Genomic DNA, 23,575 nt, shown 5'->3' with positions numbered 1-23,575 from the left:
ATAACAGACATACTTTTCTGTCTTGTTTAAAAATGTATCCTCCATGTAAGAAAGGGGGGGGGGGAGGAATGTTAACAGCATGATGTATATGGCATGCCATTTAATGTCCTTTGCTATAACATGAGCCAAAATATCAAGAGCAAATATGGGTGGTGCCATTTAGTGGTATCTGTGTTTTACCAAGACATAAACAGCATGTGCGAGAAGGCATGATAATCAGACTTGAAACAGTGTGCAAAGATTTCTCTGGATCTACAGTGTATGAGGTATGGATTGGCTAGGATTGTGAGTCAGCGAAGATCCAGCCGCAGGCAGAGGCTGACGGCTACTCTAGATCTTCTGTCTGTGCGTAAGGCTGGGAAACTGCTGAAGGGAAATACTGTTTGAGATGAGTGAATGCACCTGTTCCAGGCAGAGACAGCTGCACACCAAAGCAGCTGTGGGCAAAGGCAGGTGTAGGAAGGTGCTGGTATCTTTGTAGAGATCAGATGTCAGCATCACTAGCTTCAGGACATTAGGTCCAAGATACTCGAAGTTTCATTACCTTGTGCAAAACAAGATGTTGGCGGGCTGGAGCTTCTGGGAAGCCAGTCAGGTTTTAGGTCAGAATACTCCTTGAAGGGTAGGAGCAGATTGGCAAGGCATGGCTCATAAGGGTTGGAAACAAGACTATGAGATATATTAGCTCAAGTTTCTCTCTGGAAAATATAATATTCTAAAAAATATTTTGTTTAGTAAACTATTCTATAAAACTTTCTGGTTCAGTTACTGGCCCCTGAATATGCACATAGGGTAATGTGTAAAATATAGTTGCTCCTTTGCATTGGCTTCTAGAACTCTTACAAGTATCCAAACCCTCGACAACCAAATTCCATAAATATAATAGCATTGGACTTTCATGTGACGGTCACACATCCTCTCACACACTATAATAACTAAAGATCCTGCTAACACAGCACAACTGCTGTGTAGCTACTTGTGAACACTGTATCATCTGGGTATAATGACAATGAAAACATAGGTCTGTGTGAATGTTTTCCCCTGGATATGACTCCATGAATGAAGACCCCATGCATAGGAAGAGCAAGTTGTCCACTTTTAATAATTCATTTATATCAACAGGTAAAAGAAGCTCTTGGAGACTATTAACTAGCATTTCTTGTGTTCTTAAAAAAGATGAGGCATTTGCTTTTACTGATTTCTTTTATAACTGAAACGTCTTTGTGCTCAATGTCAACCTGTTTTATCTTCTATATTACAAAATGGTTTACTCTTCCACAGAAAAATAAATATAAAATTATTTTCCCACTTTACAGCCACAACAAGGGTGGCTGTGGTCTTTCTAGTCACAGTTCCTGTTACCTGTGACCTGACAATAAGCAATGTGAACAAGGGAGGGTTTATGCTTGCAAACAATTTACAAAGGGTTCTAGTCACACTGTGTCCACCTTCAGGAACAGGGCAGACCGGAAGTTGGGACACACTATAAAAATCCAAGGCCCGCCCTTATGTCCCGCTTCCTCCAGCAGAACTTCACCTCCTTCTAAGATGGTTTCATGAGCCAGGGACCAGACACTCAAATACCCGAATCTGTGGGGACCGCATTCCAACCACAACATGGCCTGAGCCTTCCTATAGTGTCCTCACAGAGCTGAGAAGTAGGTTCTGAAGTCCTACATTTAAGAGAGCTGCGGATGGGCTCACTGCTGGAATAATAATGAAGTCCAAGGGGCTTCATCCTCAGCATGGAAAAACGTAACAAAACAAAAACAAAAACAAAAAACCGGAAGACAAGTTAATTGGAGTTAGAAGGGAAATATAACATGTGCCTGCTTTCCTTGATGCTTTTTTTTTTTTACTTCCTTCAAGAATCAAAAACAAAATTATTTTTAAGAGGAAGTTGAAAAACACAATTTTACCTGACGGTGGTGGTGCACGCCTTTAATCCCAGCACTTGGGAGGTAGAAGCAGGAAGATTTCTGTAAGTTCAAGGCCAGCCTGATGTACATAGTTAGTTCTAGGACAGCCAAGGCTATACAGAGAAACCCTGTCTCAAAACAAACAAAGAACAAAAAAGAAAGAAAAATACAATTTTAAAATCCTATAGCTTTTAAAAGAATTCTTGGCAGGTTACACCTTCAAGCTAGGGTGGGGTTTGATCTTCAAAGTAGAAGGTTAGACCCTCAAGGAAGAAGGCTAGACTCTCAAGGTAGAAGGTTAGACCCTTCAAGGAGTGAAACCATGTAGAATGCGGAGTATTCCATTGTTTGGATTTTTTTTTCTCTTAAATTCTTTTTTTCTTTTCCTCTTATTTCTCTTTTTTCCTGCATGCCCTTCTCTTTCTTTCTCTTCTTTCCTTCTCTTATTTCTTCCTTCTTTATTCATTTCTTTCTTTCTTTCTTTCTTTCTTTTTTTTTTGAGGCAGGGTCTTCCTATGCAGCCCTGGTGGGCCCGGAGCTCACAGATATTCCCCTGTCTCTGCCTATGCCTCCTGAGTGCTAGGACATAAAGAGTGAGCCACCAAGCCTACCTGGCATCTATTAAATTTTCAAACTTGGATCCCGAAGCCTTGTGAAGAAGCACCTCGCGTTTGTCCTTGCTGTTGTCTTGGGCTTCATCACCCTGCAGTCAACCTGAATACTTAGCTTGTGTTTTTGAATAGTTATTGTAGCTTATACCATAACAATAAATTTATATATTGAGCAGATGTAGAACTTGTACACTTACTGATATATAAAAATATGAACATTAAGTATAAAATAAATAAAAATTGCAACTTAGCGGTCAGAAGACCGTTGAAACTTCTGAAATTCTCTGCCCCAAACATCTTCATTACAAAAATAGAGCCAATATATTCTGGAGCAGCTGTGCTTGTTTGAGGTCATCCAGAGTGTCTGGTGTGGAATGGAGTGTGGGCTTCTTCCCAGTCTCCTTCTCTTCCTGCTCTGACACAGTCTATTTTAAATGGTTGCGTGAATGACCACCACCCAGCAGTGGACAGGAGTGGCAGTTTGAAACTGATGATAGGAAATACTCTCACAGTATCAGCTGAGCAAATGTAGTTGCAGTCAAAGTCATAAGTAATACATATTTTGAAGATGTATGGAAGCATTGGGTGGGTGTGTGCACGCTGTGGTGCACATGTGGAGGTCCGAGAACAACATTGCCCCTTCTGTTCTCTCCTTCCACCTTTATCTACACAGGTCCCCTGGTTTGCGCAGCAAGCGCCTTACACGCTGAGACACCTCTCTGTCCCTGTCCAGTTGATCTTTAAGTGTAGAATCCTCCAGTTGTCTTTCAAGTATATAGAATAGTTTTGTAAGGAAGGTAGAGAAGAGAAACTAGTTAAAGCATTTGTTTCTTTGATTTAAATATCGGTCATATTTTAGTAAGGTGCATGCCCTCCCACTCTCGCTCTCTTCTCGTCTCTTTTGTCCTTTTTCTGTCCCAGCCTGCCTTCCCTATCTCCACTCTTCTCTCACTGATCAGCCTTTCTCACGTTGAACCCCCTCCTTACATTGTTTCCTTCCCCAGGACACTTCTCCTTTCTTGTCTCCACGGCATGGCTGGATCTCCTCCAGAATCAAACAAAACTTATAAACAAGTAAAACCAAGGAGGTTAACTTGCCCATGCTTACTGACGTGGTGGCTCAGAAATTCAGGGGGATTAGTATATCAGAGAATGGGAATGGAAATTGTGTGTTATTTTGTGATTTTAAACCTTTGCCATTTAAAATGTGGAGGAAAAAACTTCAAACCCACTTTAGCTCAAACAAAGCTTGAGTAGTATATTCAACAATAATAACCAAAGAAGAGGCTGTAAGTTTGGGAGGGGCATAGGATGAATTGGAGGAGGGGCCAGAGGGAGAGGAAGGAAGAAAGTGGCAAAATTATATTTTAATTAAAATGTCTAAAAATTAAAACTAAAAAGGGGAAAAGGGTCATTTGGCCAGAACATAGCCTTGGTAGTGACTGGCTGCAGTTGGGGTCCAGAAGCTGCCGAGACCTGTGTGTCCGGCTGCAGGCAGCTGCTAAGGTTCTTTGGTAGGCTTAAGTCTAGGTTTTAAAGGGAAAGATCAGTCAGTCCTCGTGTCTGAGAATGGAAAGTTGGTGTAGGTGGCTCTAATCCAGCATGGTAGACCAGTGGTAGGATAAAGGACAGTCTGCCTCCCTTGTGTGCAGATAGTTTGCTAAAATGAGTGGGGCTGGGTGTGGCCCCAGGGGCTAGAATCACCCCACTCCAAAGGTGGAGAGAGCTGAGTTGGAGGTTACCTTGTCAAAAAAAAAAAAAAAAAAGGACAATTTTGGAATTTTGGAACTTTGGAATATATGGATCAGAGAAATCAGAAGCATTTCTGATTTATAGATAATGCTAGGACTTATATAAATGCTAGATTTATGTAAATGCTAGGACTCTCTAGCTCCTGAGGGTATGTCTTGGTTGCTTCCATACTTAGCCCTTCTGTCAAAACCTTGCGAACCGAGATCACACTGCTGTTTTCAAATTGCTAAACACAAGGTTTCTCCTTATGGATACTAGTTATTAAATCATATTAGACAACTACTAAATATCATTACACAAAGTACTAAACCGACTTGCCCTCCAAAAGACTTTAAAAAGTGTTACACTGGCTGAAAAACAATCTTGTCACTTGGTCTATTTTCTATCAAAACCTAACAGTCCCAAAAGGAAAACAGCACATGCTCCATCTAGTGGTCGAACTGAGTAGGTGCTTCCTAAACTAGGATGAAACGAGAAAGACAGTTATCACTATTAGGTGGTGAAGATGTACAAAAACAGGAATTTGATACTGCCATCCAGTGGCCATAATGGGAAACTGCTATAGTTTTGGTTTAGAAAAGATATCGTTTCTTTAAAACCCCTTTCAAGCTCAAATCCTGCACAACAGATTTCCTAAAATATCATGAATTAGATGGGTTTAGAAGGCATTAAAAAACAAATACAAATCTTTATTTGGCTAGGAGGTATCTGTTTAAACATTTGTTTAAAGAGGTATGATTTTTTAATACATTTCAGTCAAATGTATTCAACCGATATATGTACCAATATTAAGTGTATAACTTTGGAAATGTATTATTATTATTTTTTTATGTGTGGGTGTTTTGTCTGTCTGCATGTGCCACCTGGGTGTATGGCGCCCACAGAGGTTAGACGAGGGCATTGGATTCCCTGGGACTGGAGTTGCAGAGAGTTGTGAGTTGTCATGTGAGTGCCTGAAATCAAACCCAAGTCCTGTGGAAATACAGCCAGTATTCTACCCATGAGCCACTTCTCTAGCCCCAAATCATATAACTTCAATTACTTGATAAGTAATAATTATATGTAATATATTTACTTGAATGAATTTAGAATATCACTGGCAGTTTGGGTTTCTAGATATGTTCATTTTTCTGTATCTACTTTTTGTATACATACATATCAATAAACCTAAATGATTTTATAAATATTAATATTGTGTAAAATCAATTCAGACAAATGTATGAATCCATTTAAAAGAAATACTGATTATACTAGAAATTATACATTGATACAACGCCATAGACATCTCAATAAGAAAAATATCTACCCGGTTTAGTGAGGCCACCTTACCCTATGTATGGTTTCCCTAATTCTTCAGTTACCTTATGAAGTTAGCCTCCTGTTACTTTTTTACAGGGCACTTTAGTGGTTCCTCGGCTTGTTGAACTAGAAGTATCAGGATACCTAGATGTCACAACAACGCCTGCCAATTCCTCAGTAAATACTAGCTACTTGAGTGAATTAAATTAGAATTCAATGTTCCATGCTCATTTGGTTTGTGGAAAGGTGAACATTGACTCTGTCAAGTCCACATACATCTCAGGAGAACAGCAAAAGACATGTCAGGCACAATTAACAAATTAAACAAGTTCAAGGTCATAGTCCTAGTCACTGTCCCAGTAGGAAATGCTGCCTTTTCTCCATCGTTTCTTGGAGAAACAGCAGGAACTTTTTGATTAGCAGAAACTCTTTAGGACCTGTGACAACCAGGTGAGGTATGCAGGAAGGATGTGGGAAGGCAGAAGCCCAGGTTTCTTACCTCTAAACTAGCATGCAAGGGACAGACCAACAAAATGGGAGGGTTGGAAATTCGGAATCCACTGGCCCCAGGGATTAACTGCAGTTCTGAAAAATTAGTATAACATCATTATTTACAACATACTTTAAAGAAGGGCTTATAACAATAAAGAAGTCAATATTGAAAGAGTAAGACTTAAAACCATCCCCGCCCCCCCTCCATGGTATTCCTGAACCACGTAAAAGAAACTCAATGGAGGGAAGATTCTGATGTATTTTCACTTCATGGCGATTCCTATGACTTGGGCTCAGCCCTGTCAGCTGATTTGACACTAGCACCCTCTCAGGAGGATAAAAATCATCCAAACCCTACCCTCTTTCTTCCTGGTTCCAAGACAGTGTTTCCTTTTTACTCTCTGCTTTAAAAATATTACGAATGTCATGTCATGAGAGAGAACATCAAGATGTGAAGGCATGTGATCCTGAGTCACCTGAAGGCAGAGAGATGAATGAAATGACCCATGAAGGTGGTTTTAGCTCTGGGAGTTTTATTAGGTCACATGGATTTCTTAGGAAAAGGAGGGGAGATTTAAAAAAAAAAAAATCTGCCTATGTGTGGTGAGCTAGAAAATAAAGTTGTACCCCCTAACTCAATTAAATACATTGAACTGATGCAAATTAAACCTAAAAACATCGGTGTGGCCAGAAATTCACTTGAAATTAAGAATAAAATGTTAAATTTCTTTGGAAATCCATCAAGCCTTGGGCTAGCTGAAATAAAACCAGCAGGCAAAGTCCAATCCATTACATGGTTTTAAATCATTTTAAGTGAAGGCTTATTGGACAACCATCTCGGTGGCTTTTATGAGCCTCTATGGCTGCTTTAGCATTACAATACTGAGCCGAGCAAAAGAGCTTCCGTCTCACAGCAAGAGAGCCAGTTCTGTTCTTGACCTAATCAAATCTCTCCACTGGGGAGAACCCTCACTTCAGTTGAAGTGACTGGCATGAAGCTAACAGGTTAGCAGTGTGGCTTCTGATCTAACTAGGCTTGTCTTTCAGGACTCTGTGACCTGGCTATTGCCAATTGAAAGACATATAAAGAGTTCCTAAGATCTGGACATATAAAAAAAAAAAAAACCTCTGAATTTATGCTTAATTGGAAAATGGATGCTTCCAGTGTTGTAGAAGGCTAGAGCACAGTCCTGGGAAAAAGGATGAGGGAAGATATGACCCTTGTGCGTGCTGCTTATAGGGATTCCTACTCTTTGGTATGTGGCAAATGCCATAGCAAGGGAATATTTGGACCAAGAATAAATGTGAACATTTGTTAAAAGGGCTGTAGCATGCCATTGGGTTTGTGATTTTGAGTTTAACTTACTCTTAAAGCAAACACTGAAGTCCACATTATTCACATTAAATATGTGGAACAGAACAAACAATGACTGGCATTATCACAAAACTACTAAGCAGCAAATTGGGATTGACATTCATGTTTCCCTGGCTCTGGCCTCAATCACCAAATGGCCCCATCTTTCCTGCCTGGGTTTTGGCCATTCCTACTCGGGAATCTGACCAAGCCACATGAGCCACAGGCTAGATTTCACTCCCTTTAATCTCTCTTCAAAGGGATAAAATACAAAATCATGCTACATCTATAAACACTTAGCCTTACATACTGAAATGTCATTTCTTATTTTGGAAACCACAGTGACATTTTTAAAGTGCATTCTCCATGGGGCATGTCTATTACATGGAATACAAAGTCAGTTGAAAATTAGAATAAAATCAAAACAAAATTGCATATGATAAAGTTGAATATACTTACTGTTATCCATCTTAAATCTTGTACTGAGTTCATGGCCAAACCATCCCACTAACCTAAAATATAAGATAACAATAGGCATTTGGTCTACAACACTACTGCAGTTGTTTAGGGATTTTGTGACCAGTATATTAAAATAAATTGTGGTGCAAGTTACCAAATACTTAAATATATAAATGTTGTACAATAGAATAAGATACTATCAAAAATGAGAATTTATTAATCTCACATTATTTATTTCGTTTTAGTAGAGTAAAATACAGTTATATAATATTTTCTTATACAATGTTTTTTTAATCTCTTAAATGATTTAGAAGAACATTCATGGGGGTTTTGTTTTTAAATGACAAACTAAAGCTTAAATGCTAAAGTTACCTACTAGTCCATGATATTTTACAGTAGAATCCTAGAGAGTTGGCCTAGCAAAACCTGATAGAGTGCTGAGGGTGTTTGAATAATTTCCTAAAGAAATGTCTTCCTTCAGTTTGAACTTAGTTTACACTGAATGTATTTGAATGAGCCAGATAGAAAATATAGATTATATAGGAAAAAATCATGTATGCCTCTGTTAGATGGAAAACAGGATGAAACAATTTAGAGTAAACAGACAGACAAACAAACTTTGAGAAAAGAACAATGCTCCCAATCATGAGTTCTCTGTGAACAACGTTTTTCATAATATCCTGTCAATTTAATTAGATGCAATGATCAGGAGGAGATGAGCAAGCACACCCCGTGGTATACCACAGAGGTTCATCAGACATAGAAATTGATCATGAAAGCTCTGCTCTAATCAGTGGTCTGCTCACTCCATTGGTGGCCTCAGACTTTGAATACTCAGTACAACTGTGGAAGGTGGAACCTCACCGGAGGAAGGGGCACTGTGGGCACTGTGTGTAGCTTTGGCCCTTTCCAGTTACTCTTCTCCATGCCTCCTGGGTTCCAGGAGGTGAAACACCCTTCTCTTCTATGACCTTCATCTATGAGACTCTGCCTCACCATGGGCCCAAGGACAATGGAGCCCCCTGACCATGAACTAGAACCTGCCACTGAGATGCAGACTAATTATTCTTCAGCTGAATTCTTCCTCCCAGGTGTTTGTCACATAAGCTGACTAGCACGGTATTGTCATTGCAATGCCATTGGAATAAAGACTATGACACTCACTTTTGGAACTTGGAGAAATGCTTATCAATTTATACATAATAAATGCATGAAAATAAAAGACTTTGAAACATAGAAATATTTAAAGGAGTTCACTGTCTAATTTTGTAAATAATATTCAACAAGCTTGAAAAAATATAAAATACACATTAAATGAGTAAGTAAAGTTCTAGCAAAAGAAACATCTTCAGACAAAAGGAACTGGATAGTATACATAAAAGCCAGCCTTATGTCATGTGCTACATGATTATTGTGATTTAAAACACCCCAGAGTAAAGAAAATACATTTGTATATTTTCATTATTTTAATTTTTTTTATGTTTTATTTTTGTCTCTGCACGTGTGCATACTTGTTTGTATGTACACCATGCATGTGGGTATCCATGGTGGTCAGAAGACAGACACTGAATCTGCTGGGACTGGAGTTACAGACAGTTGTGAGCAGTTCCATGTAGTTGCTGGGACCTGAATCCAGGTCTTCTGGAAGAACAGCAAGTGCTCTTAATCCTTGAGCCACGTCTAACCCTATTTTCAGTATTTTAAAAATAATTTTTAAGTATAAATGAAAGAAGAAAATATGAAGTAAAACATACGGACACGTAAACACTTGAAATCCTGTGATCCACGGCTAGACCCCAGGTGGAGCTCCGGGAGTCTAATTAGCGAGAAAGAGGAGGGTTTATATGAGCAAAAATTGTTGAAACCGAGGTTGGATAAAGCACAGGGACAAATAGCCAAACGAATGGAAACACATGAACCATAAACCAAAGGCTGAGGGGCCCCCAACTGGATCAGGCCATCTGAATAGGTGAGACAGTTGATTGGCTTGATCTGTTTGGGAGGCATCTAGGCAGCGGGACTGGTCCTGGGTTCATTGCATGAGTTGGCTGTTTGAAACATGGGACTTTCGCAGGGACGCTTGGCTCAGCCTGGGAGGAGGGGACTGGACCTGCCTGGACTGAGTCTACCAGGTTGATCTCAATCCTCAGGGAAGGCTTTGCCCTGGAAGAAGTGGGAATGGGGGGTGGGATGGGGAGCAGGGGAAGGAGGCAGGAGAGGGGAGAACATGGGAATCCGTGGCTGATATGTAGCACTGAATGGTATTGTAAAATAAAATAAAAGGAAAAAAAAAAGGTAGACCAACTTACAGAGAAAATGACAGATAGGGAAATGCTCTTGCTATTTTTGAGTGATTTCATAAAGAGTATTGTTTTTTATTTTTTGTTTTTCAGAGAGAGAGAATAACAAAATATTCCAAGAGCTATGTTTTTCTAAACAAGGCACAAATTTGACCAAAGAGGAAATGCAAATGTGCCCCCATTCATCAAAACAAATAACACATCTCAATCTCACAAATAAAGAAACAATTTCAAATAACAGAAGAATTAAACCATGTTTAAGGCACTCAATTGACAGCATGCTACAAAACTTGAGGTGCCTATTTTTGCCAAGCATTCAAAGAGAGACAATCTTTCTTCTTTGTTTAGTGATGTGGATTACAAGCATTCACGCCTTTCTGAATGAGGACTTGACAAAATGCATGGAAGATAGCAGCAGCAACATGAAACATCTACTTGAAACGCAAGACCAGTAGCAACACCATGCACAGATGGAAATCACAACCTGCAGGAGCTGCAGAACTGACTACCAAAAAGGTAATGGAAAACAGACAGCAATTGAATCAATAAATGTGAAAAAGCGTTGTAAATGATATTTAGTGTGATGTGAAAATTCCAAGGGCAAGTGTAGGGAATATAGCAGGGTCTAGAAGCAACAAATAGTGCCCTCGAGGAAAGTGACCAGCATCACAGCCCAGAGGAGATTCTGGGACTTCTGTAGCTATTTGCAAGTTGTGCAAAGAGCTCCTAGCTTGTAGCATTCATCAGTCACCACAGGTACTGGGGTGGCCATCTTGGTGACAGTACTGTTTTGAGTCACCCCTGCTCCTGAAAGAAACCCTTTACCCATACTCTTGTTAGTAACTCCAATGAAAACTCACTGTTTTACAAAGTTGACTTTGGTTCAAACGTTACTCTGATCTATTGTGTGTTCCCTTTCTGGGGTGAATAGATGTGCACGCCCATGCAAGTGTGTGTGTGTGTGTGTGTGTGTGTGTGTGTGTGTGTGTGTGATGACTTCTTAGGAAAAGTTTCACACACAACATATATCTTAGAAATGTGACAGATGAAAATGAGCTTGTAGAGTTGAATTTGAAAGAAAAGAGGACATGTGAAAGAAGTAATGAAGGGTTTGGAAGGAATGTGAGGAGGGCAGGGGAAAAGAGAAAAGAACAGAAGTGAGCAGCAGGACAAAGATGCAAAGGAAGAAAGATCTAATGCAACTTACTTATAGAAAAAGTGGTAATTATTGGCCCCCAAGAAGGAAATTGACAGGGATCTCTGTGTAGCCCTGGCTGTCCTGGAGCTTGATCTGTAGACCAGACTGGTCTTGAACTCACAGAAGTCCACATGCCTCTGCCTCCTGAGTGCTGGGATTAAAGGCATGCATGACCACCACCTGGCTTATTTCAACAGAACTTTATTGAATAAAGACTGATTTGAATTTTTATATTGAAACAATGCAATGGCAACTGAGCGATCCAGACCACAGTGACCAACCTGCATATTAGAACTCTAGCTTATAAGGAGTTCAGAGAGGAAAGGAAGTCAGAGCAAAGGGTGATGGTGGCTAGGCAGAAGGAAGAAGAAACATGCCAAACCCACCATTATTCAATGGAAGGGAACAACAGAATTTTTTTAAAGAAAAATTTAAATAAAATACTAAGAATCAGAAGATTTTGCTTAAAAACAGTAAATAGAAAAGCAAGGTGTGTTGAAATGCTGTTTTAGAAGCTCTTAACAACAGAAGACACCATGTTAAACAACATTAAATGAAGCCCAGACACAGCTATCATAGTCATAAATGCCAGTGGGTCCAGGGAGCATCTTGAAGTCAGCAGTGGTCAGGAAATTCTATTTCCGTAGGAAAATGGAAGACGGTGCAATAAAGCAAAAGAAAATGTTATGTGCACGGTTAGTCACAAATAAGGAAAATGTAGTTTATCACGAAACAGAGATTACCTAAATTGTTTTAAAACATCAATAAAATGAGCACTTTTCTAAAAGAAGGTTATTTATTTAACTTAATTCAAGAAAGGGAAAAGTCTAAACCAAAAGATTTTTATAGAACTAGAAAACATTATAAAAATGTAAAGTCATTAAAGAAAACCTATCTCACTACTGTTTTGGAGTAGATAAATCTCAAAATTATTTATTCCCATCCATCAAAAAGTATTCAATTAGAGAGAAAGCATTTGAAAAATTACTATTTTGTAAGAGCAATGTAATATCACTATAAACCTAAATTAGAATGACAAATATAAAATATGCTGGAACGCTTTGCTGAGCCTGGGTGAAGGGAGGAGGGGACTGGACCTGCCTCCACTGAATCTACCAGGCTGAGCTGTATCCCAAGGGGAGTCCTTGCCTTGGAGGAGATGGGAATGGGGAGTGGATTAGGGGGAGGGCAAGGGGGGGTGCGGGAGGAGGGAGGACAGGGGAATCTGTGGCTGATATCTAAAATTAAATTAATTATAAAATTAAAAAATAATAAAATATCACCACATTTCAGCACACACACACAGAAAGAATGATAAATATAAAATCAAACTAATCTTAAATGTAATAATACACAGTCACAATTAATTTGAACTTTGCAGAGAAACACCAAAACTTCCAGCATAAATTAAAAGAGTTTATGGATGAAAAAAATTAGGGGAAGGAGGTAAAATAAATTATCACTACTTTCAAGTTATGTTATTTTGTACTTGAACAAGTAGAAACAACCTACATGCCCTTTAACTGAAGAATGGATAAATAAATTGTGGCACATATACACAATGGAATACTACTCAGCAGAGAAAAACAATGACATTATGAGGTCTGCAGGCAAATGGATGGATCTAGAAAAAATCATCCTGAGTGAGGTAACCCAGACTCAGAAAGACAAATATGATATGTACTCACTCACAGGAGGATACTAGAGGTGGAACAAGGATGACTGGACTGCTACTAACATCACCAGGGAGGCTACCTGGAAAACAGGACCCCAAGAAAGACACTAGGATCACCCAGTGATGGAGAAATGGCTGAGATCTACATGAACAACCTGGACATGAGTGGGAGTAATGAAAGGCGAGGGTTGAGGGAAAGAGAGCCTGTGGGAGCGGGAGATCCCAGCTGGATCAAGAACAGAGAGGGAGAATAAGGAATAGGAGACCATGGTAAATGAAGACCACATGAGAAAAGGAAGAAACAAAGTGCTAGAGAGGCCCACAGAAATCCACAAAGATACCCCCACAATAGACTGCTGGCAATGGTCGAGAGACAGCCAGAACTGACCTACTCTGGTGATGGGATGGCCAAACACCCTAATAGTTGTGCCAGAAACCCCATCCAAGGACTGAGGGATCTGGATGTAGAGATCCACAGCTAGGCCCCAGGTGGAGCTCCGGGAGTCTAATTAGAGATAAAGAGGAGGGTTTATATGAGCAAAAATTGTTGAAACCAAGGTTGAATAAAGCACAGGGACAAATAGCCAAACGAATGGAAACACATGAGCTATGAACCAAAGGCTGAGGGGCCCCCAACTGGATCAGGCCCTCTGAATAGGTGAGACAGTTGATTGGCTTGATCTGTTTGGGAGGCAACTAGGCAGTGGTACCAGGTCCTGTGCTCATTGCATGAGTTGGCTGTTTGAAACCTGGGGCTTATGCAGGGATGCTTGGCTCAGTCTGGAAGGAGGGGACTGGACCTGCCTGGACTGAGTCTACCAGGTTTCTCTCAGTCCTTGGCGGGGGGGCTTTGCCCTGGAGAAGGTGGGAATGGGGGGTGGGCTGGGGGGCAGGGGAGGGGGGCAGGGGCGGGGGGAACAAGGGAATCCATGGCTGATATGTAGAACTGAATGGTATTGTAAAATAAAATAAAAGGGGGGGGAGAGGAAAGACAAAAAAAAAAGAACAAGTTGATTATTTAATATAATAGTTTTTTATGTAATTATTACAAAAATAAAATTTTAAATATACTTGCATTAATACACAGATATATTGCCAAGAAACATGTAAGGCCTACATTTCTAAACCACTTGGAAAGGATATAATTAGTAATCAATATCAAAAGGAAACCAATTACCCTTGAGTTGATGTACAAATTTAACACGAGTCACATAAAAATTCAAGCAAGCATGCTTTTATTTATGAAAAGTGAAGCTGACTCAAATGTCGCATGGAAAACAAACACACTAAGAAATCTCTTTGTGAAAAACATGATGACAGGGAATATTCGCGGAAGATTTTACTATCTGTGAAAGTTCCCATTCAAAACAGCATACACCATGTCAACAAGTGAATAAATACATAATTCATTGTGTAATAAAACTAAAAAGAATCTTGAGACTGTTTCTGCAGAACAACCAACTAGGAAAGATTGTTTAAGTAACAATTCAAACAATCATTTTCAATTTATATCACAAAGGATTAGCCAACCTAAAAATTTACTCTTTTTAATCTACGTAGGCATTCTGTCTGCACATATGTCTGCAACACATACATCTAGTGCCTGCAGAGACCAGAAGATGGCACGCAGTTCCCTGCAGCTGGGGTTTCAGATGGCTGTTAGCCACCTTGTGGGTGCTGGGAACCAAACCTAGGTCCTGTGGAAGAGTAGCAAGTGCTCTTAACCACTTAGCCCTCTTAATATGTATGTAGATGCAGTATTCAACCATAAGGGAAGAAGGAAATCCTGCAATTTATGACATGATAGGAATGGGGGACATTATTAAATGAAAGAAAATATGCACAGAAAGAAAAACATGATGCCACTAACATGTGAAATGTAAATGATCTGATTTCAAATACATTTAGAGGGGAGTGGTGATTAGCAGAGTTTGCAAAGAATGAACGAAGAGGTGGAGGAAGTTGGTCTATTGGTAATAAGTTAAAATCAGGCAGGACAAAGAAATTTTGGCACGACACCGCACCATAGGTTGATTACACACTGCAATTGAGCATAGTATTTCTCAGCAAGCTAGGAAAGGGGTATAAGTGGCTTTGCCACAAAAAATGGTAAGTGTGTGAGACAAACACAGCTAACCTGAGCATTTTAAAATGTGCACATGCATCAAATCACTTCGTAGTTTTAATATTTACAATTGTTGTGCTTTTTATGTATCAGTTAAGGTTAATTTAAGCTTTCTAGAAAGTCAGAGTGCAAACTAACTCAGTGAGACTGGACAAAGGGTGATAGGCATTCCATAGCAGGAGCCCTGGCCCTGGGAAGTAGAGACAGTAGACCTAAAGTCAGAGGCAGCCTCAGCAACACACAGTTTCAGGCCACCCATGCTAGAGGTGAAGATCCTGTCTTAGAGAAGAGTGAGGAGAAAGAGAGAAAAAAAAAGTCTAAGAAAGAAAAGAGGAGAGCAGAGAGAAATAAACCAGAAAGGCCAAAGTGCATAAAAATGTCAGTGTTGATTCAAAAGTTGTTTTAAGCATCAAAATACCATTATTAATTATAGTTATAAAAAGATAGCATAATTCATCCATCATATTGAAAAAATTAAAAGTCTGTTTTTGCCCTCTATTGGTATAAATGTGACAAAAATGATAATCCTCACATGTTATTGTAGGAGTATTATGAGATGTGCACCAGAGGAAAGCAGAGGAATAATGACTACAAAAGTTATGAATGCTTATACTATTGACTTGGCAAATACACATCTAACAATTATTTTTCTGGAAAAATATAGTGTGAAGCAAATTACATGTAAGTATAGACACAACATCTTCTCAGTAACTGTTCAAGATGTAAAGGAATACTTCTTTAATTGGGAATTTGGTTTTGTAAATTATAGAAACTAGTATGCAGTTATTAAGTTAAAAGTGAGGCAAAGAACTGGATGTGCTAATAGGGAATGAATACAAGTTATACAAAATCAAGAAAGATGAGGAGTACCCACAGTATATATTGATCATGTTTAATAATTGCTTGTTCATTTGCTTTTGTTTTCTCTCCAGCTAGAATATAAAGTTGTGAGCTCAGGGACTTGACTATGTTGTAGGTCAGGGTATGTGTGTGGTGTGATGTGTCATAAATGATCAATACAGGAAGCACAAGCAGGAAAACTGAGTCACCTTGGGGTGGGAAAGGTGCTCTCCTGGGGAAGGTAAGCAACAATATGGGTCCATTTTAGCAGAAAAGGAAGGAAAGACTAGGAGAGAGAGGCAGAGAAGCATGAGAGAGGCACATCATTTCAGTAAAGTGACTTTCCCAAGTAGAACACTCGTTGAGTAAAATTCACAGCCTTGTCCACCATTTGAAATGCAATTGGCATGTGGTGAAGGGGCATTCATAGAAATTTACTCAATACTTTTAAAATTTTAACATTTAAACTGGAGTCCAAAGGAAGGTATACTTGTCAAAAGGTTTATTATTGCATTTATTTATTTACTTATTTTTTGTGTGGAAGGGTATGGACTTGTGTTCCACAGTGTCTTGTAGAGTTCAGAAGAAAACTTGAAGGGTTCAATTTTCTTTTCTCTTCTACCATATGAGTCCCAGGGATTGAACTCTACTCATTAGACAGGGTAGTAAGCATCTTCATCCACTGAGTCATCTCACTAGCCTTCAAATATTTATTCTTTTTCACATATTTAAAATAAAAATCAGAACTTTCTTAAGTATAATGTGGGAATTATAGACATTTCATGTAACTAGCTGGATGACATCAAGGGGGTAAAGTGGAAGAAGAAATATAATGCACTTATTTATATAAGATGATCAAGTCAATTCTAATGAATTCATGGTTATTTAGTTTGAAAACAGTTAAGAGCTGACTGAAAGACAGACATAACAAAGTTAATTAAAAAGGTGTAGCATAATCAGAGACATTTGTGGTAATGATTTATAAAATCCATGCCCACCCAAAAGGAAAAACAAAAACAAAAAAGAAAGAAAAAGTGTATGTCTCATTCTAATTGAAAGAATCATTACCTCTGTAAACATTTATAAGAGAGCCAAGACTTTGGTATTTAATCTACATGATGCCCATGTTCACCTCAGTCCCACAGCAAACACTTTATAAAATATTTCAATAGAACGTTGTTTTGATAAAATTTATTCTAGAATTGTTATTAGATTAATAGCTTAAATGATAGTGTTTGAGAAATGTTAAGGAAAATGTACAAGAGATAAAATTTATTGCAGAATGAAGGAACTAGGTAACGTTTTTGGCAAAAGCATGAACTTGGAATTATTTTCATTTTTTACAGCTTGAAAAATGTAGAAAACATTGATTTATTAGGTAGAATTATTTCTTTTGTAGCACATATCATGATAGTATATGAGCCTTATGCACTCAAAGATATCAAATTTACCTCTTGGCGTTTTCTTGAAAAGTTTGACTCTGAGACATAGTGGTGAAAAAATACAGTAACATGTTTCTTCATTTCATTTTTAGTGGGGTCAAAATAAAAATTGGGGGTAATATTTCAATCTTTTCTTACTTAGCAAGCTTTCTTTCATTTTGTGTATTCGCTGAAGAACTGAGTACTTGTCATCTCTGTGTGTGCAATAATATTAAAAATTCAAGAGTATGAGTTACGATGGTTTCTGTTTATGTTTAACAGGGACATCAAAGACGTACTGTTCAGCCTAGTATCACAGGAGGAAATGGTAACTTGTCTTGAGTATACACAATGACATGTTCATAACAGAAATATGAACAAAAGACTATACCAAAGGGGAAATGTTCTCTTCTTTATAGTTAAACTCAGTGCTGCTTCTAAACAATAATCAAAAGAAAATTATTGTGCTTCACACCAGAACCTTTGGGATACATTGAACCCTGGCCTAAGATGAAAAGCTATAGCTGAGCTGAAAGTGCTCACAAAAAAGTATCAGAGAGACAGCAAGTAAATAACCTAGAGATACATCTCAAAACTATAGGAAAACAAGACAAAATTAACCCCAAATGCAACTGATGGCAAGCAATAATAATAAAGACCAGGACAGAAACTAATGGAATCAAGACTAAAAGAACAATAAGCAGAATTATCAACTGAATAGCTGTTTCTTTGAAGAAACTTACAAGATTAGCAAACTCCTAGCCAAACTAACACAAATAGAGAACTCCAAGTTAATAAAATAACTGATGAGAGGGGAGACATTATATCTTATGAATTAGAAAATCTAGAAGAAATGAAAAAAAAAATCAAAATGTATATTGTCAGACATGATCCAAGAATGGAGGGAGCTGTGTGAGATTTCTGAGTGATTGTGAGAAAATGCTAAGAAACCAAGACAAGAGTCTCATGACCTCAATTTCTTCAAAAACACAAAGTGGTTTTTGGATTATGATTTAGTTATCCTCCCAGATATAGTGGATAGGAGTGAGTTTACTTCAGATTATTCATTACAACTGGGTAATTTTTATTTATTTATATGCCTTTATGGAAAAACATGTTTTTGCTGCATGTGGCCTGCCCACCACCTGTGGCTTGCCCTTGTGATTGTACACTTTAGTCATGTGACGCTTCTTTACCCTCAGAGTATAAATTATCCAATGCTTTGAATAAAGTTGGCTATTGCATGAGACCAGTCCACCTCATTTATCTGCTCCATTTTCCCAAGTCCCACTGCCTCTAGAGCAGTAAACAGTATATGACCACTAAAATTAAAGTCAGAAGGATATAGAATCCAGAAGAATATAAATGTATGGGTATGTTTAAGTTGCTTAAACATTCCAATAACTAACAATGAAATTGAAGCAATGGTTAAACATCAATTCACAAAAAAAAAGCATAGGAGGGGATGTATTTGCTGATGAATTCTACCTACCTATATGATATATCTAATACTAATACTTGTCAAAGTGTTCCACAAAATAGAGAGAGACCAGTGCCAAACCCATTCTACAAAGTCAGTATTACTTTGATACCAAAATTTGATGTAGACATAACCAAAAAAGGAAATTACAAAAGAATATCCTTGATTAAAATAGATGTAAACATTCTTCACAAAAAGACTTGCACATTTTATTCAAGATCACATTAATAATATCACATGTTAGTTCAACATAATCAAATCAGGAAATGTAATACACTTTATTAATAGACTGATAGATAGAAATCAAATAATCGTGTCAGTAGATTCAGAAAAGACATTTGAGGAAATGAAGTATTATTCATTTTTACTTTATTTTGTCACAAGTGCTTGCCTGCACTTATGAACACAAGTGCATCATGTGCATGTCTGGTCATCTCCTGGAGGTTCAAAGAAGGCATTGGATTCCCTGGAACTGTAGTTATAGGTAGTTGTGAGCTGCTATTTGAGTTCTGGGACTCAAACCCAGGTCCTCTGCAAGTGCAGTAAGCACTGTTAAGCATGGAGACATCTTTCCATTCTCTCAATATTTCTTTAGGGTAAAACTTACTCTAGACTAGACTAGGAATAAAACCTCAACATAAGAAAGGCCGTAGACAACAAACCTACAAATAATGTTATACTAAGCTGGGAAAATCCAAGAGCATCTGGGAGGCATAGAGGATGTCCATTCTCTCCACACTTATTCATCATACTTCTCGGAGTCTTAGGCAGAGCAAAGAACGAAAAATATACGAAATACACAATGGTTGGAAAGGAAATTGTTAAACTATCTGTACTTGCTGATAATGTGATTCTACACTTAAAAGACCCATGAACTCATAGGGAAACTTTTAGATCTCATAAACATGTTCGAAAGGTGCAAGATATAAAATGAGAATATAAGATCTATAGCTTCTAGATATGTTAATCAAGAGTTTGCTGATAAGGAAGGTAGGAAAAGTATCTCATTTCCAACAGCTTTGAAAACATCTGGGAATAGAGCTAACCAAAGATAAGAAAGACCTATATAAGAAAAGCCTGAAGACATTGAAAAAAATAAAACAAGAATACAGTAGACAATGGCATAGTTACTGTTATAAAATGGATATAATAGCAAAATAATCTACAAATTCAATGGCATATTCATTAAAATTTGAAATTTTTAAATAATGAAATTTTCACAGAATTAGAAAAACATCCTAATATTCATATGAAAATGTAAAGACCATGGATAGCCAAAGCAATCCTAAGCAGAAAGAACATAGTCAGATGCACCACATTACCTGACTTCAGATTATACAATAGTGACAAGAACAACATAGTACTGGCACAAAAATAAACATGTAGACCAATGAAATAAAATAGATGGTCCAAAAATAAACCAACACATCTATGGACACCTAACGTTTGACAAGGACATAAAAAAAAACATACTGGAAAAAAAGACAACTTATTCAATAAAAGGCATCAGCAAAACTGGATATCCACCTGCAGAAGAATGAAATTACACATATGAATCTCAGGCTGCACAAAACTCAATTTAAAGTGGGCCAAAGGCTTTAATTTTAAACCCCAAACATTGCATCACTAGAGGAAAGGTAGAGAAAACTTGCCAGGATTCAGTTACAGACAAGAACTTTCTGAATGAATCCCAATAACACAGCAAGTATCTTCTATAATTTACAATAGGATCACATCAGATTAGCAAGAGTTTGCACATTAAAAGAAACTATGAACCAGCTGGACAGCCTAGAGGATGAGAGAAAATCTTTACCAGCTATACTTCAGAGAAGGGGTTACTATCTAGAATAATTTTTTTTTTAACCTGCAAAAAAGGAATGAACATCCACAGAAATCTGCCAATAAATTAGTGGGCCAGTGATCTTAACAGGCAGATCTTGAAAGAAAAAAAATCAAATGACCAACTAATATACTTAAAATTACTTTGAAATTCCATCTTACTCAACTCAAAGTGGTCATCACCAAGAAAACGAATGACAACATATGCTATTGAGGACGTGGAGAAAGAGGAGCCCTTCTTTACTGTTGGAGAGAGTATAAACTTGTGCAGCCATTCTGGAAGTCATTCTGAAATGTTCTCAAACAACTATAAATAGAACTATTATATAATATAGCAATACTACTCCTGAACATTTTCCAAAAGACTCCATACTTATCATGGCGATAGTTGTAGACATATTTACTCTTCTACTTACAATAGGAAAAAATCAAATTATTTCATTTGTACATTTAAAGATGACTAGAAAATGAAAATATGATACATACACACATTGGAATATTATTAACTATAAAGAAAAATTAAATGATAAAATATTGATGACAATGCATAGAACTGACAATATTATAGTAAGTGAGGTGACCCAGGTTCTGAAAGACAAATGCTGAATGTTCTCTCTCACATGCACACCATACCTTCTAATTTTTTTGTATGTGGTATTTATATGAGAGTGAATGGGGGGGTAATGCTATTAAAAGGGGCTCATGAGAGGAGAAAAGGGAACTTGAAAGGGGAAAGGTTGTATGCTGATGAGTTTTCAGTCAACTCAACACAAGCTAGGATCACTTGGGAAGATGGAACCTCAGTTGAGAAAACGCTCCCTACAGATTGTCCTGTGGGCAAGCTAGTAAGCAACACTCTTCCATGATTTCTGTTTCCAGGTTGCTGTCCATGACTTCCTTTCATGATGGATTATGATTGGGACGTGCAAACTGAAATAAACCTTTTCCTCCCCAAGTTGCTTTTGGTCATGGTGTTTCATTACAGCAATAGAAACCCTGAATAAGAAAGAAATTAGTTCCAGTTCATAGAGTAATTCTTTGACAGACCTGACCATGTGTTTTGAGGAAGTGTCTTAGGGTATCTATTGCTGTGGTGAAACACCACAACCAGGAAGCAAGTTGAGGAACAAAGGGTTTATTTGGCTTATACTTCTATATCACTATTCATCATTGAAAGAAGTCAGAGCAGGAATTCAAGCTGGTGAAGAATCTGGAGGCAGGAACTAATGGCAATGGAGGGTGTTGTGGGATAATGCTTTTGTACACTGGTTTAATAAAACGCTAATTGGCTAGTAGCCAGGCAGGAAGTATAGGTAGGATAAGCAGATAAGGAGAATTCTGGGAAGAGGAAGGCTGAGTGAGGAGACTCCAGCCTGCCATTCTGAGAGCAGCATGTAATGACACACAGGTAAAGCCATATGGCAATTTATAGATTAACAGAAATGGGCTGAGTTTAAGTGTAGGAGCTAGTCAATGGTAGGCCTGAGCTAATGGCCGAGCAGTTTTAATTAATATAAGCCTCTGTGTTCTTACTTGGGTCTGAGTGGTTACCGGACCAGGACACAGGAATTTTATAATTTTATAAGTGGCTGTGGGACCATGGTGCCAGGCAAGCACAGGAAAACTTCAGCTACAGGAGGCCTGTTCCTCATGGTTTGTACAGCCTTTCTTATAGAACCCAGGACCACTGCCCAGGCATGGCACTGCACACAATGGGTTGGATCCTCCCCATTAATCACTAATTAAGAAAATGCCTTACAGGCCTGCCTGCAACCTGGACTTATGAAAACATTTTTTTAAAATATATTGAGGTTCCCTCCTTTCAGATGACTTGAGCTTGTATCAAGTTGAAGTAAAACCATCCAGCACAGAAAGCTTTTGGCAGGACTTTGGAACCTTTGGGGGGAGAAAAATAATTTATTGCAAACACTTGGTGAGTTATGATAACTGCTGAGAGCTAAGCAGAAGGAAGAGCTTGTGAAGTTTCAGAGGGACACAAAGACTCCTATGGCTATTTGTGTGATATTTTGAGTTAACAATTTGTGGTTCTGATCTCTGGGGCTGAAGAATCAGCCATGATTAACAAGATACCAGTACCACTACAGTGAAACCTTTACTTTACTGGCCAATTGATGCTGGTTGACTTGATCTGAGAAAATAGTGGTGATTAAGAACACACCAGTAGGCTGGAGAGATGACTCAGAGGTTAAGAGCTCTGGCTGTTCTTCCAGAGGTCCTGAGTTCAATTCCCAGCACCCACAGGTGGCTCACAGCCATCTATAATCAGATCTGATGCCCTCTTCTGGCATGCAGGCATACATGCAGGCAGAACACTGTATACATGATAAATAAATAAATCTTAAAAAAAAAAAAAGAACACGCCAGCATCATTGCCTGACTTCTCTGGTTGTTAGTAATTTTACATCAAAATGGATAGACCTAGCTGTGTGTGACAGGACATGCCTATAATTCCAACACTGAGAGATTGAAGTAGAAGGATCAGGAGTTCAAGACCAACCTCAGCTACAAAGCATAACAAATTTGAGGCCAGACATGATACTCTGTCTCAGAACAATAAAGAACAGCTCTTGGCACTTGAATTAGTAAACTTGAGTAATTTCACTCATACAGTCTACCTTGAAGCTTTTACAGATGGACTCAGGACTATTTAAAGGGTTTCAAAGATATAGAACACAAACAAAAATATAATTATTTAGAAGATATTCAGACTCCAAATGTATCACACAGAATCTAGCAGAGTCCACCAATTAGAATTAGGAAAATAAACAAATAAAACCAAAACCAAAACAA

The 23,575-nt window shown here is 38.2% G+C and overlaps 1 protein-coding gene across 3 annotated transcripts in view; it reads right to left on the bottom strand.

Annotated features, from left to right (window-relative positions):
* Kynu (kynureninase) overlaps nucleotides 1-23,575 on the bottom strand; it is a 139,115-nt gene that overhangs the window by 4,270 nt on the left and 111,270 nt on the right. Inside the window, exons 11-13 of one of the 3 annotated variants that reach the window (XM_076569376.1) lie at nucleotides 7,887-7,939; nucleotides 6,081-6,166; nucleotides 545-614 (exon numbers count right to left, since the gene is read on the bottom strand). In XM_076569376.1, coding sequence (XP_076425491.1) covers nucleotides 545-614; nucleotides 6,081-6,166; nucleotides 7,887-7,939 — 209 coding nt within the window. Of the gene's footprint in view, nucleotides 1-544; nucleotides 615-6,080; nucleotides 6,167-7,886; nucleotides 7,940-7,982; nucleotides 9,703-23,575 lie in introns of those variants that run through there. The other 2 variants (XM_006974295.4, XM_076569377.1) reach the window with 2 other exon arrangements.

Source organism: Peromyscus maniculatus, chromosome 4 (genome assembly GCF_049852395.1).
Source record: "Peromyscus maniculatus bairdii isolate BWxNUB_F1_BW_parent chromosome 4, HU_Pman_BW_mat_3.1, whole genome shotgun sequence".
NCBI lineage: Eukaryota > Metazoa > Chordata > Mammalia > Rodentia > Cricetidae > Peromyscus > Peromyscus maniculatus.
The sequence above is the reverse complement of the archived record's forward strand: the minus strand, read 5'-3'. Positions and strand labels throughout refer to the sequence as shown.